General features: G+C 38.7%; 1 protein-coding gene across 1 annotated transcript in view; it reads right to left on the bottom strand.

The window, feature by feature from the left end:
- Positions 1 to 231: 231 nt before the first annotated feature.
- Positions 232 to 16,673, bottom strand: part of lingo3a (leucine rich repeat and Ig domain containing 3a) — a 57,454-nt gene continuing 41,012 nt past the window's right edge. Inside the window, exon 2 of the mRNA XM_028445302.1 lies at positions 232 to 5,110. Coding sequence (XP_028301103.1) covers positions 3,208 to 5,043 — 1,836 coding nt within the window. The 5' untranslated portion in view covers positions 5,044 to 5,110 and the 3' untranslated portion in view covers positions 232 to 3,207. The remainder of the gene's footprint in view (positions 5,111 to 16,673) is intronic.

The following is a 16,673-nucleotide window of genomic DNA, read 5'->3' on the forward strand; positions in this document are numbered from 1 at the left end:
ATGGGCCACTACAGATGGAACTTAGTGCAAAATCTGGCATATTTATGCACTGTCATGTCCATGTATGCATTATCCCTTCCAAATGAATAAACAAAGCGTGTCATGGTTGAAGAGGTCACATGATGTAATATGTTCATAAAAAGCTGTCAGTTGTCATTTGTTTTTTTATTGTGTTTGGAGAAATACAATATGTACAAATACACATCTATCAAAGAATAACACAAACTGATAAAACGGGAAGATTCAAATTTATTTTCATTCTTTCAATTTTCTAATCTGTATTCAGACAGAATATTTATGAGGTGGTTGAAAACTGGACCATGGAGTTTGGGGTCAGGTATGTTTGTTTGTGTGTCCTAATATAACATCATCGATTCAAGACTCAATATTCCAGATTCTTGAGAACAGAGACACTCGACAAAAAGAACACATAGGACACAGCATCATGAGAGCAGATATTGTCACATGCTTTATAAACACTGTGCTTATACTTTCTTATAAAACATTACTATACAAAACAGTTCAGCACAGTTTCCACATATAATGGTTTTCACAGCATGAACTCGACAAAGACAAAGAAAAAAAAACCTCAGCTTACACTTATTAGAAATACATGGAGAAAACTTGAATCCATCTAGCATCAGAAGCCCAGTTTAGTAAACATTACATTTGACTATTTAAAAATATTGTGCCTTTTTAAATACAGGAGGCAATTCCTATGAAATCCAAATGCTACCGTTAGCTTGTGGCAGCCTTTGCTGTGTGATTAAACATTACATTGATTTATATTTGTAACTCAGGAGACAGTTATGACATATACATGTGCTTTTTGTTAAACATGTGTTGTTTTCTTTTTTTGCTACCATTCCTATCCAACAGAGAGCAGCAAAAGCACACTATTGTTAATGCAGGGGTTGAATGTACATCTAATGTCTCAGCTGAAGGTGTTTACTGGTCTTAATCAATAAATAACAGATAATCATTCACATATCCCTTCTACGTTCACTCCTCAAACATTTACCACACATGTTCTATAGGTTAAAAGGCTTAGCCAGCTGTTCATTAAACCCATCAGCTGTAATATTGTGACCAGATGTGGGCAAAACACTTGGGGTCAATAATAATAATTGTAATTGTGTAATTGATAATGACATTATGATGTAATTAAAATTGTAATTTTATTTGTAAATATATGTTGCTGTTGCAATTGTAATTTAATTGTAATTGAGTTCATGTAATTGCTTTTGTAATTGTAATTGGCATGAAAATTCTATAAAAACTGTCCATTACTATTCACGCAAACCAGGGGAACCATGTTACAGTTCTATGTCTTACTCATACATAGTTCATAATTATTAAAATATGTTTCATATCAAGTGTTCCTGCTCCAAGAATCATTTTACCATTTTTTAAATAATTTAAATCGAGGGGTATACGGACAGAAAAGAGGCTCACCTGTCTACACCAACAATATTTATACCAATATTTTCATTGATTAGGAAGCCTAACAAGGTAACCAAGAGATTAGAAACTAATAAATTGATAGATTATATTTTTTAGTGTATTTTACAGCTGATTTAAGACATGGGCTTCATTAGCACTTTTCCTTTCCTGGATCTGCTTTGGCCCAGTCAAGCAGTTCTAAATATTACAACTTAGTAAAAAAAGAGGCTAAATTTAAAAAAAAAAATTCATTAAATATTTAAAATTTTTTGGGAGTTTGCTGTAGCATATCTCAGCTTACATTGGGTCTAAATCAGGCTACATTCTGGATAAGATTCCAGTTTATCACAGAAATTTTATTCTTATCTTTTGCCTCATTTTTCAGCTTCTGGCATTGCAAATTTAAAAGCAAAATGTCTAATTGCTGCCTTATATGTCAAACGTAACATCATGGCAGATTTCTGCTGTTCCCTTAGGATCACTTTCCATGTGACTTTCATCCAAAGTCTTTATCACATTAGCATTTTTCCACACGTCTTGAACACTTCAAGGACTAGAGAGGAACCCACTTAATTCTTTCATTCATTGAACAGCCAAGCACTGCCTGTCATAGATAAAGCCCTATGAGGAAATGGAAAGCTTTAGTTTAAAATGTTCTTTGGGATTTTTAGTCTTATGACCAAAGAAGTGGGGTGTTTGGAATTCACATGGATATCTTTGATTTTTAAATATTGAAAATTTTAGTTACAGTAGGTCACAAAAACTGTTTTTTTCCCCCCAAGAGCACAGTAAAGAACACAATTTAAACATTACAAAATATCATTCACATTTAATATTGCCTGTATACCTGTGAAACTCATAAGATTAGTTCACTCTGACAGTGTTGTCCTTTACAAATAGTACAAGCTCTGTAAAGAAGGAAAACCCTGTATTTACATCCATTAATTGTACACAGTCTCTTTCCTGATCACAAGAGTTAATGGTTTCAACATAATCCTTTAAAAACCTAAAAGTATCACAAACAATTGTGCATTCGATGATTTGTCACCACACAGCTGTGCATTGGCTTAGATAGCGGGATTAAATTTGGAGCAGTAGTGGACCCACAGGTCAGTTGTGATTTTACATATTGCTGTCAAGTTGGCAGTGATACAGTCCTTGAATTTCTTTATTTGCACTCTCCAATCCTCACAAACCTACATCAGTAAGAAGCCTTCAATCGGAGCAGCTGGATTTATGTCACTATAAAGCGTACAATAAAGTTCTGGCTGAGTCTAGATATACAGTGTATAGTGAAAACTGTTGAGAAACAGTTTGGCAAGTCCTTGGCATTCATCCAGCACCGCCCTGTCATAATGTATTCATCAGTTTGGACCTGGAGCGATTGAATCACATTGAATTGAGCACAGATGTGAAGTCCTTGAAAGACAATGAGGCAAGAGTTCCTTGTCAAGCGGAAGGAAGGACATGGCGTGAGTTTTGATCTGGTTAAAGGCCAGCGGGGCTTTGACGGCTTTAAAAGGTGTGGTCCTTCGACAGATTCTGCAACATTTTTAAATATAGCTAACTCTGAGATAGAAAGACTCTCAGCCTGAACCCTCATCATACACAAGATCATATTTCTATAAGAAAATTGTGTTTGAATATTCCAAATGACATTATTGTATTGTCCCAGCACAACAGTCCCCTTTTAATGTCTGTGTGCATCTACATGTAAACAGTCTTTGAGGGGAAAATACCAAAATGGACAGAGGTCATTAATAATCAAATCATTTTCATGTTGAACTTTCGTGCTCCTCCCTGTCCTCCACTAGCTCCACTCGGCCCATCCACTTTTCTGAAAGAATACTCTACTGAGAAATTGTTTTTGTGCTGTCCTCTGCCTCGACTCCACACAAACAACAGAATGAAACAGAACAAGACCACTCCCAGGAACATTATACACCCCATTGCTGTAGAAATGAGGATAGTCTTTAGGTCCAGCGTAAACTTCAAGAAGACTCTAGTGTCGTTTAGGTTTGTGTCATTTAGATCTCCAGCATAGTAGGTACGGTTAGCAATGAGTGCTGCGTCCAGTGGGAGGCTACTGACAGTTAATGTGGCAAAATAGGTGTCGTTACCACCAGCGTTGCTTGCTATGCAGATGTACGTCCCGCTGTCTGTTACCTGTGCGTATCGTATTTCCAGTGTCCCATCAGGCAAAACTGTGAGGCGGCCACTACTCTTTGTAGTGATGCGGCGACGCTGAGGTGAGATCCAGAATATCACGGGTGTTGGCTCACCCTCTGCTTTACAAATAAACGACACCACCTGTCCCTCGCGGGCTGATATCTGCTGAAGTCTCCTGTTGCGAATTTTGGGCTTCTGGCAAGTAAAATGGTCAAAGAGAGCCGAGTCTGAAAAAGCATTGAGAGCTCGTCCTTGCACCTCAACTGGTGACATACACACAGGGGACGCTCCGTCAAAGTTTAGGGTCTTCCTGCGCTGAAGAATCCAGAGCAAGCGACAGTCACAAGCCAGTGGGTTTCCATCCAAACGTAGGGTCTCCAGAGTGTTGACAGACTGAAAGGCTGCCTCCTCCAGTGTCACCAGAGTGTTAGCAGAAAAGTTAAGCAGACGAATTTGCCGGAGGCCCCCGAGAGCATAAGGCTGTACTACTGCCAGATTAGTGTTGACAAGATGCAGCTCTTTCAGCTTGATGAGATCCCGCAAAGCCCAGGACTCCAACACAGAGATTGGGTTATAGGAGAGGTTGAGGCTGGTGAGATGAGCTAGACTGCGCAGGGCAGAAGTGGGCACAGAGGTGATGTTTGTGTGTGTGATTGACAGCCAGGAAAGGTTAAGACCCTGCAGGCTGTGTGGGGAGATGTACTCTAAAAAGGGCCAGTGATCGATCTCTAGGCCCCTCAGGTTTCCAAGCCTTCGAAAATTCTGGTCCTCCAAAGCAGAAATACTAAGATAGCGAAGACGAATAGTCACCAGGTTTTGAAGGTAAGACAAAGATTGGCTGGACACTGAAGTCAAGTTGCACCTCTCAATTGTCATCTCCCTTAAACCAACAAGACCCAAAAAAGCTTTGTTAGAAATATAAACTAAATCATTGTCTCCGACGTCCAAGTTTTTAAGACTTTTTAGGTCCTGAAAAGTAAAGTCTAAAAGAATTACAATTTTATTTTCACTCAGATCCAATGAGGTTAGGTTGGAGAGATGTGAAAAAGCTCCCATTGGTACCAGCTTCAGTTGGTTTCCCCTCAGTGAGAGCGACAGCAAGTTCTGGAGACTGGAGAATGCATTTGGTTCGATCACGCTGATCATGTTTTCACTCAGGTCCAGCTTCTCAAGGCGTGTATATGGAAGCAGATCACCATGCTCCACCCAACGTAGTTTGTTCTCGCTTAGGTCCAAGATTTTGGTGTCCGTTGGAATTCCGTCCGGCAGGGCTGACAAACGTTTACCGTAACAGGACACGGTTTTGAGCTTGGCAATGCACTCACAGCGCTGAGGACACCCCTGGCTTTGGGCAGGGGTGACAGAGATCATGAATAGCAAGAATAGGAAAGGTGGGAGCCATCCTACATCTTGCCTCAGGCTCACCCCCATGGCCCTTCTTTCTTCTTCTTCCTCTTCTTCTTTTTCTTGTGTCGAGCTGGAACCCTAGCCCAGACACCTGAGACAAGAGGAGGGGGTGGAGGGGAAAACAAAAGGAAGGGGAAAGACACAAAGACATACACATTTATAAAACACAATCCACTTTAAACAGTGAATAACTCAAAATGAGAAAAATTAGAATTACAAACTTTAACTGACCTAACACAACAGTAAAATTCTGAGGCGACCCACGCAAAAAAATTACAGATTTTTGCAAAATAAAAGCGACAAAGTATAATTGCGCTCTGAACGTGTTTTGGGAAGGAGCTTCGCAACTCCGATGAAATCTCATCCCGCGAGACTTTGGCGCAGGAAGACGGATGCTTATAACACACCGTATTCCTTTGTTGCTTCACGCCTTATGTGGCATTAACAATAATAATAATAATAATAATAATAATAATAATAATAATAATAATGATAATGTCCTGGTCTCCTCTTCTGTCCACACATACTGTGTCATGTTTACTCGGAGAGAAGTGGTCATGTGACCCAATACGTCACGTCCTGTGGTGTGTATTTGCGGAAAAGGTGTTTCCATAGAGCTTTTGCAACACATATCAATATCGAAACATGCGAAATACCTCCTCATGAAAGTGTAAACACCTTTTTGTTTTATTTGAGTGTTTTTTAAAAAAAAATCAGGTGTTTCCATCACCAGTTTTTTTGCGCTATTTAGAGTTTGCGCATTTCCATGGGTAATGGAAGTGCAGCTTCTGTCTCTTGGTCCAAAGAACTTGGCAAGATCTTAGATTATACAAACCATGACACCAAAGGCCCTACAAAAAAAACCTGAACATTATTAGAAGTAACTTTTACACCTGATGATTGCAATGTTTCTGTCTGCTATCTGTGTAACCTATGCATAGCAAATGAACACTGGGAAATTAAAACTCTATTTTTAAAGAAGCTCATATTGTACAGCTAAAGATGCATGAAATTCAAATTAATTGTGAACGTTCGAAAGCTTCACAATCAGGCGGTAGTGTTCTCGTCTAACTTATTCAGAATCATAAAAGACAAGAAAGCAACATTTACAATCAGATGGAAAATAGCATGCAAATAGAAGAACTGTAGCGTAGTTAGCATATGTAGCCTCCAGTGCCTTTGAGTGAATGTCCTATAAGGTCACTCACCATGGCAGAAGGCTACGACTCAGTGAATCACAATAACTGGGTTCCTTTGCAAGACCTACGTGAGACTCTGAAGCATGATGCTTATCATGCCAGGCTGACCTGCCAGTGGGTTTCATATGACATAGCCATGCACAGCCCTGTCTGCTAATGGTACCAACAGCGAAACAATACCACAAGGAACCAAAACTGGGAATCAAACCCTGTTTTTTTTATCATAACAGCTGAATGATGACAGCCTAATAAAATACAATGGAATCATTAAACTGTTAGTTGGCAGGCATGTTAGGTTATAATTAGTTTTGTTGAGGTGAATGTTACTTATACTTAAGATTAAGATTTTCTGCTAAGACCCATCTTACAAGAAACCGTTTCCTCAGTCACTTAGTGTTGCTAGAAGTCCACTGCTATTCTTTAGTTATTGATGCAGAAAGAACATACACACCAATTAGTATTTGGGGATATTATAGGACTTCTTTTTGCAAGCACTATATTTTGAAAATGATAAGGTTTAGCACTTTCTGCAAGTCAGCGGTTTCCAGCTGTTTTTTAACAGCTTGCACACAGCCCGAGTGTGCGCATTCATTATTTTTGACTGCTTTGGGGATTACGCTGCAAAACGTAAATTTTATTTTGAATGCTGGTTAGAACGGACATGAGAGGGGGGAGGGGTGTCCGGATATTCTCTGGCTCTGTACTGTGAACACATGCCCACAAAGTCCGCGTAAACATGCACATTTCTCCGTGAACACAGCATTATAAGCCCTGTTATTTTCACCACGTGTTTGTAACCTAATGTGCACCTTGGATGTACATGCTACACGCACACGACGGACAGTTCGAAATAGACTCAAATGGTTTGCAGAAGTTATTGGCGGGCAATGACAGCGGCTGTGCTTGCATTTCAACCTGATGTGACTGACAGAGTGGGTGCATGCGCGCCACTGATGCGCGTGCGTGTGTGTGAGAGTGAGCCCACGGAGAAGAGATGGAGAGAGTCCGACAAGGCATCCAGGACAGATAGCAAGTCACACATACAAAAACAAAAGTTGGAGTTGGAAAAAAAACCCTGTTTATATTTGACTATAACTCTGGGCATAATCTTCACTCTGCAACTCATGCTAACTAAAATATTCATGTAGAAATGTGGAGCACTTTAGGGAAATATAATATCCCTAATGGCTTCAGGAATTCTATTCTATTCTAAGTTTTACTTTTCTCCTGCTTGTATTTCAAGTAATTTAATGATTCTTTTAATACTCCTGACCCCTGCACCTATTTAAATGCATAATTCACTTTGGCACAGTGTGGAATATACAAATTAACCTGCCCGCCAACGAATGAAATTACGCATTCAAAACTGCCAGAGGAAACCTAAAAGGAAAATAATTTAAACGATTACTTCTTGAGATGACAAAAAGAAATCTAGGACCTTTTGCTAATTATTGGGAAGAACAAGGGCCCTGTCATAGAATGGGTTGCTAATGCCCCCCCCTCCACACCACACACACACACACACACACACTTGTGCGTCACGGCCTGAGACACAGCCTTTTGCAGTCAGCCCACAAACTCTGTGTCATGCACTGGCCTAACAAGACTCAGTAGAGACTGACGTGAGTGTTTTCTGCACCCATGGGCACAGCGTGGGTTTTAGTTCACGGTCTCCAACTGCAAAAGCAATCCTAAGACAGAGACATGGGAGCAATTATGAAGGTAAAACTAAATGCCACTGTCCATCACTACACGTTATCCATCTCACAATTTGAAGCAAGGAATATAAAAATCACAAGTTTTTTTTTTTTTTTTTTTTTACTTATTGAAGCTTTTGAACGTAATAAAAAAAATACTGCTTATTGATAATGTATGGTTTTTCAGTTATAATACTGAGTACATTTCAATGTAAATTCACATATGCAGCAAGTTGAAGTTAATTAATGATTTGTTAATGTGATAGAAACTGTACACAGGCTTTCCTTGTAATCACCTTGTTTTCTGTTTAATGGACGCCTAAGCTGTGAATACGCATGGTAACCTTTATTATTCACAACATTTGGTGTTGAATTAAACATATTACATTGTCAAAGGATTTAAATCAGGGGTTCTCAGGTTCTGATTAAATTGTTACCCATTCAAAAATAGCTGTTAAAAAAACATATATAATTTTTTCAAAAACATATATGTATATATTTCCCAGTGCAACAGGTATTTCACAGCATGCAAAAGAAAAGTTTCTTTCAAAATAAAAGACAAGTCCAACATAAGAGACATTAAGTATTAATTTATTTTTAACCAGCTATCCGCGACCCACCCAGTTCAGGTCCGCGACCCACTTTTGAGTCCCGACCCATCAGTTGAGAATCACTTATCTAAATAATTCACAGTGTTATGCACATTGAATTCTTTCCTCTTTTTATTCATTTTCTGTTCTGTAGGAAGTGACGCTCGTTAACCTCTGCTGTTTTTCAAAGTTGTATTTCTCCATAAACAGCAGGTGGTTCCATGCCAGCGACTCCAAATTCCTCCCTGGCGACCTTTTACCCTCAGTGCTTTTTAAAAAAGTCTCCAGTTTCCCTGCGAGTCACGTGCCTGGGATTTGGCAAACCCATATCTGGTAGCAGTCACTCACTAATAAGCCCATAGGCCCCAGGCAGTGAATGCACCGCAGGTCAACAGCAGGTGGATAGTGCAGTGTGCACTGTACTGTGCATAACATGATTTGACCCCCTGGGTACTGTGCAAATCCACACAGATCTGCCGTCCGAGAGATGTTACCGTTACCCGGGAGTAAAAGCTGCAGTCAGAAACATAACGTCTGTGTCACATCTCTTTGATAACAACTCAGGAAGAAAGCAGCAAATCATCTGAAGACCTACAGCTGATGGAGCAGAAATTATTGGAGGCAAACAATAACTTTTTGTCCACATAACTGACAATTACTCTGTGCTGAAATTGTACTGGGTTTTAGTATGACACAAAACAGTAGCTAAGCCTTGTCTACAATGCCCAGAGGGCAAGAAAATAAACATTATTATTATTATTAAAAAAAAACAAAAAACAAAACATTAAATAGTTATTCATGGAGACACAGCAACAGTAACTCCGAATGAGATAGAAGATTATTGATTATTCAAGGAAGAAATTTACAAAGCAAAAACACAGCCACTCGATAGTTAATCACAAGCTCTGATCGGGGTGGACTGGGACAAAAATTCGGCCCTGGCATTTTCTGTCCAGACCTGTTCATTACATTATCAACAGACACTGTGTAGAAGCCTTTATTAAGTCAGAGATGCTCAACATGTGGCTCTTCATGTCTTAATTTCAGTTATTATTCCCCCAGAAAACCTTAAAAACTTTGGAATCCCTTTATACCTATATTATTTGGCCATTTTGCAATTTCCTTTGTCCCATTTTTCAAAAAAGTTCTGACATTTTTTTTCACACTTTAGCTACCTTTTGCCAATAAATATCCATTTTTCCCTATTTTTTGGCAATTTTTGCAAGTTTTTTTTAACACTTTTATTTTTCTTGGCCACTTTTTATTCAAATAAGCTACAAATAAATACCTCTTGTTTCCCTTCATTTTGCCTCTTTTTGTTCCATGTTTTTGGCCTTTTTCACTATTGTTTGCCACATTTTGCTCAGTTAAGCTACCCTTTGCCATTACATACCACTGGGTTTGGCCACTTTTGACTGCTTTTGACACATTTTAGTTACTTTAAACTTTTTTCTTTCCATGTTTTTGCCACTTTTGGACTATTTCTGGCCACCTGTAACCATATCTGTCTCCACTCGCTCGTCAAAAAAAAAAAAAAAACTTACCGGACTGGCCGACTTTGGGCTGACAACCCACCAGGCATTGATGGGCCACCCCTTTTTTTTATTTTTGGTAAAACTTCACTTGAAGTTTTATACATAAAGGCTGATATTACACTGCCATTAGTATGACATGACACCTGATATTAGCATGAATAAGGTGTCATGAAGGCTGTCATTAAGTATTGTTCATTACCCTATCCCCTAACCCCTTGTTACCCTAACACTAACCCTACCTAACCCCACTAGATCCCTCCACCTAACTCAAAAAATGCTAACATAGCTCCAAAGGTGTCATAATTTAGCAAACAACACCTAATCACAGCCTTCATGACACCTTATTCATGCTAATGACAGATAATGACAGCATAATGTCAGCCTAAATATGTATAAAACTTTAAGTGAAGGGTTGCCACATTTTCTTGTCTTGTCATAGAGAATCGACAGATGCAAGATTTCACACCCGTCAGGAAGATATGAGCAAACTGAAACCATAACTGTACAATGGGCACATTTGATGGTTAAAAACACACCTGTTATTGTTTTACTGTGCTTTATGTTGGCTGCTTTATGACCAATGTCAAAAATAGGCCTGTTGTCTACTCCAGTTTCTCTACCGTGATGTGTGAAGTATTTTCCCACTTACTTTAATCCCTCTGCCAAATCATTACAAAAGACCAATCCCGGCTGCCTGTCACTGTCAGACAAATAATGACACAACAAAAGCCTTTGCAGCGCTCTCTGAGGAGACTCCAAGCACAAATATTCCTATTTCTTTATTTGTCTGTTCGTTTGTCGCCAGGGGACATTGAATCGGAGAGCGAGGAAAAACAGAGACATAATCTATCATTCTGGATGTACTTTAAAATGTAGACATTAAGATTTGAGGCATGTTTTGTTTTCTTAACCACAGGTATGGAAAAAACAATAAAGATGCACAGAAAACAACAAAAAGACATTTTATGGGAAGGCAAACAAGAATTTCCTCTACAGAACCACCAAGGCTACAGAAACTAACTGTGACTTGTTATACAAGTGGTGACTTGGCATAAAAACAGAGGCACAAATATTTGGAGCGGACAACAGACTAAGATGTGGGTTCAAGATTCGAAGGCATTTTTATCTTAGATTTAACACCATGTGCAGCCCTTAATCATTAATAACAAGGAAAGTGTTGTGCTGGAAGTAAATGTTAGCTACATAATAGGGTTGGGCAATATATCAAGATTCAAGATATATTGAGTTTTCTATTTTGGCGAGACAGAAAATTACAATATCGCCTCTATTGATATATCTTTTTAATACCTTATTTGTGTTAAATACTCATTGTAGGAGTTGTTGCTTTCGCTGATGCTAGGAAAAGCATGGAAAGCTCAGTTAGCTGGATTTCTGAGAGCGTTCTAATACAGACCTTCCCCTAAACAAGCCACACTACAGAACTCACTCACACATGCTGTCTCTTATAGGAGAAAAAGCCAAAAGTGGCACATATTGTGGAGCTGTTTGTTAATAAATTTGCCTGTGTGGCGTTTTGTATCAGCAAATTTAACCCAGAATTATCTTTGTGGATAGACTTTATTGAGTTCAAAATATCAAGACTTATATTGCATATCGCCATTTTGAGTAAAAAATATTGAGATATGAGTTTTAGTCCATATTGCCCAGCCCTACTACATAACCTGGGCCTTTATACCAAACACATAATGGCCAGCACTAAATGACTTTTCTGAAGTTTTCAGTGCTTGTTGTGTATGTTGCTTTGGACAAAAAGTGTTAGCAAAATGAAATTATAGAATTGTATAATTATAAATAAACAATGTGGACACACCACCAGACATCCTATAAACTCACAATCATGCAAATGATGTGCAACACACAGAGCAACATAGAGCACCTTTTAGGTAAATTCATTTCAATAAAAAAATGGGTTTGAATGTTCCTGCTCGATGTTCATGTTTTTCTTAGATGCTTTAACTATGTAATATACTGGTCCAGGGTGTTTGCCTCCCAAATGTTTTGTTTCACAATCATGTCAAATTTGCTTTGAGAAGGTGCTAAATAGAGTATGACTTGCATAATAGATATGCAGCTTTATCTTGCCTCACCATCAATTTTACAGCACCTAGTGCTTGATAAAAAGTCTCTGGTGGTCTAAAAAAGGCTACATCTACATCTAGCACCTAATCTGATATGATAGGCTGGATAATGTTATCACCCCCTATAGTTAGGCTGTGCAGCACTTAATTGTTGGTAATTTTGAGAGGAAGAAAAAGATATTTGGTATACATGTCATTCAGCACATCTGTTGTTAAGTACATAAACATTAGGAATGCAGATTGCAGTATAATCTCATTATTCATTTTTTTTCTTCTTTTACAAATCACTTAATCTCTATCAGCGTCTCAGAAAAAAGCTGTTGCTATATTGTTAATTTATAAAATGATTTAATAAAAAGCCCTTGCTGGGATTATTTGTTATTTAGGTCCATCTCTATGTACCAGAGGTAGCAAAAAAAACAAAACAAATTTTGTCAACTAGGAAACCAGAGTCATTAAAATACAAACAGGTATTTCTCTTTTTTTTATTAATTTAATTCTTCCCCTCAGTCCATAACTTGTGTCTTAGGTTAAAGTCTGGTACCAAAATGTACTAGAGTACGGCATTGGAAACAAAACAAAAAAAAAAAAAAAAAAAATGGAAGTATTGCATTTAACTTTATGAGCTGAAAAATCCTCAGAAGAATAGGTTGAGTTTGCAATAGTTTAACCTTGCCTGCAAGATGGATTCTCCTGGTGTTCACAAACACCAGAATCCATCTTGTGCTGTTCCCGCCTTTACCTTTCGAAACCGAACTGAACCGATTAGAACCAATCATGAGGCAGTGTTGTGGTTCAGGGCGGGATATCCGGCTGTGACGAAGGCAGAAGCGCCGAAGCAAAACTGGTGCATGCGCAGTTGTGGGGAGAGGAACTAGCTGGGCTACCGCTATTAGCATAGCTCTGAATCAAAATAGAAAGATGTCAATGCAGGAGGATGGTTAATGTGCTCTTAACTCGCATACTCGTGTTGCAAAAATGGCAAAAGTCACTCAACGACATAATGACCGCAGCATTACTATACAGTACCTAGCTTTGTTGTTGTTCTAAGAGCGTCTCTGCGACGCGTGCCAATGATTTGTTATCGTGTGATTGGCTAAAACAAATCATGGTGGACAGGCGCTTCGCCAGGGCCGGTCCTATGAAATTCTGGACCGGGGAGCTAAACCATTGCGTACCCCCCACCACCGCCACACACACACACACCCCCGACTAGCGACATCCACCAACTAGGGCTGGGCGATATGGCCTTTTTTTTTAATGTCTCAATATTTTCAAGCTATCAAGTACATCATGATATACAATATATATCTCAATATTTTGCCCTTGCTTTGAGATGATGTTTTGATGCATACAATTGAACCAGAATGGCAATGTTCAATATATATTGGTGTTTTCTCTGTGATGTAATTGGGGTTTCCCTTAACTATTATAGCATAGCGTACCTGTTAGTTTCTTTTTTTCAGAGGCAAACCCTTAAAATAAGGTAAGTCAGTTAAAGCCACATGCTAACTCTTCATTCGACTCTGTCTTAATATTGTCGCTGTGGCTGCTGAGGTGAGTGAGTGGGGGAGGGGGGGTTTGGTAAGTGTGTGTGTGTGTTGAGTTTCACTCAGAGGGACATCCACAGTGTCTTCTTGTTCTTCTGCTGCGGCTGCCTGAACGTTAAACCACAAACCATAAACCTTTTTAGCATATTCTGCCTCCTTTTTTGTACTTTCAACTTTTTGTTTTATCTCTCTCTGTTTCTGGCAACCCAATTTTAATCCATTTACCGACATGTTGGCAAGTCACGTCTGAATGTCTAGCGTTGACTCAAGTCTCTCTTGCGCATGCGACATGAGCAATACTAACTAAAGCTGGAGGGAGGGGCGTGACAACACACGTTTTGACACATTTTTGAAAAAAACTCGTTATAAGGAAAAAAAAAAACGTAAGCAACATAAAGGGCCTCTTTTACTGAGTGACCAAAAAAAAAAAAAAAAAAAAATAATAATCAGAATTTTATTTTTTGGAAGGATTGGGGAGGTTAGTTATAGTTATCCAACTATAAGAATAAGGAATAGTGGTCGGTGCAAAAACACTCCAAGAAATTAGCTACTTCTATGTAACATTGGTGAGTAGTGAAGTTACACAGAATTTAAATTCTAGTGAACTACTCATAACAGTCTTTCTTTCCAAATGCTAATGTGCTGATGAATCAATCACTGCCTGGTTAAAAAGACACATTTCAATATTCAGTGAAAACTTTCAAGCACACTAACAGGTCTGAGAATATGTTGGTGTTTTTACTTTTATAATCTGCACCTAAACAACTGCTGTGAGCTATTGTTGTGCACAGGTGCGACTATACAATGTTAATGTATTCCTCTCTGAATGGCTCGTTCTGTTCATCTGGTGGTTGAGCAAAAGGAATAGCTTTTGGTGAGGACTTTGACACGTCTGACATGATTCTATTCTCTTTGATTTGTCTGTTTTCTTTGATTTTTGAAAACAGTGCATTTTAAAATGTTAATCGATAACATCTCTGAGCCAAATCTCTACCTCAGCACCATGGAAACTCTAAGCTAGCAATGTGGACTTTACTGACACTGCTAATCGATTAAACAGCTTGGTCCTTGTTAAAGTGATGTAAACCTATATGAAATAGCTTTGAACATATGCGTGTGTACATACAGGTGCTGGCCACGTAATTAGAATATCATGAAAAAGTTGATTTATTTCAGTAATTCCATTAAAAAAGTGAAACTTGTATAATATATTCATTCATTACACACAGACTGATATATTTCAAATGTTTATTTCTTTTCATTTTGATGATTATAACTCACAACTAATGAAAATCCCAAATTCAGTGACTCAGAAAATTAGAATATTACTGAAGATTGATACAAAAAAATAATTTCTAGAAATGTTGGCCAACCGAAAAGGGGCTCCTTTTGCCTGAATTACTGCAGCAATGCGGCGTGGCATGGAGTCGATCAGTCTGTGACACTGCTCAGGTGTTATGAGAGCCCAGGTTGCTCTGATAGTGGCCGTCAGCTCTTCTGCATTGTTGGGTCTGATGTTTCGCATCATCCTCTTCACAATACCCCATAGATTTTCTATGGGGTTAAGGTCAGGCGAGTTTGCTGGCCAATCAAGAACAGGGATACTATGGTCCTTAAACCAGGTACTGGTTGCTTTGGCACTGTGTGTAGATGCCAAGTCTTGTTTAAATCTGCATCTCCATAAAGTTGGTCAGCAGCAAGAAGCATGAAGTGCTCCATAACTTTCTGGTAGACGGCTACGTTGACCTTGGACCTAAGGAAACACAGTGGACCAACACCAGCACATGACATGGCACCCCAAACCATCACTGACTGTGGAAACTTTACACTTGACCTTAAGCAATGTGGATTCTGTGCCTCTCCTCTCTTCCTCCAGACTCTGGGACCTTGATTTCCAAAGGACATGGAAAATGTACTTTCATCAGAGAACATAACTTTGGACCACTCAGCAGCAGTCCAGTCCTTTTTGTCTTTAGCCCAGGTGAGACGCTTCTGACGCTGTCTCTTGTTCAAGAGTGACTTGACACAAGGAATGTGACAGATGAAACCCATGTCTTCCATACGTCTGTGCGTGATGGTTCTTGAAGCCCTGACTTCAGCTGTAGTCCACTCTCTGTGAATCTCCCCTACATTTTTCACAATCCTCTCCAGGGCGTGGTTATCCCTATTGCTTGTACACTTTTTTTTTTTACCACATCTTTTCCTTCCCTTCGCCTCTCTATTCTTTAGCAATGACTTTTTGTGTCTTGCCCTCGTTGTACAAGGTATCAAAGGTCGTCTTTTAGACAACTGTCAGATCAGCAGTCTTCCCCATGATTGTGAATTAGACTGGAAACCATTTAAAGGCCTTTGCAGGTGCACCAAGTGTCTTCAGTATTGAACCTCTCCACAATATTGTAATTTTCTGAGATACTCAATTTGAGGCTTTCATTAGTTGTCAGTTATAATCATCAACATTAAAATGAATAAACACTTGAAATATGTCTGTGTGAAATGAATGTACACATTATTCAAGTTTCACTTTTTGAATGGAATTACTGAAATAAATCAACTTTTTCATGATATTCTAATTATATGACCTGTATATGCCATTTTTCCTATTGGAGATAAGATGAATTTAGCATGTTAAAGTTAGCTTGAAGAACCGGAACTCTGAAAAAACACTGCTATTACTGTAGACTGCAGGTTTTGGTGAATGTATATGATGGTGATTCAAAATATTAACATGGGATGATTTTTAAAAGTACAAACATTCACATAAACTGGATCTTAATAGCGCTTTTGTACAGCTGAATAAATGTGGATCCAAGAAAAACTCATTAGTATCTTCAATACAGACGGAAAAGTTCAACTAATCACGACTAGAAATTCATCTCTGCTTGTGCTTTATCCCAAATGAACAAGAGAATTTAATTTTGTATGCTAAAAAAACAAAGTTAAGGAAGCAAGCTTATAATCGGAGGGTCGCGGGTTCAAATCTCACG

Source organism: Gouania willdenowi, chromosome 4, assembly GCF_900634775.1.
Source record: "Gouania willdenowi chromosome 4, fGouWil2.1, whole genome shotgun sequence".
Lineage (NCBI taxonomy): Eukaryota > Metazoa > Chordata > Actinopteri > Blenniiformes > Gobiesocidae > Gouania > Gouania willdenowi.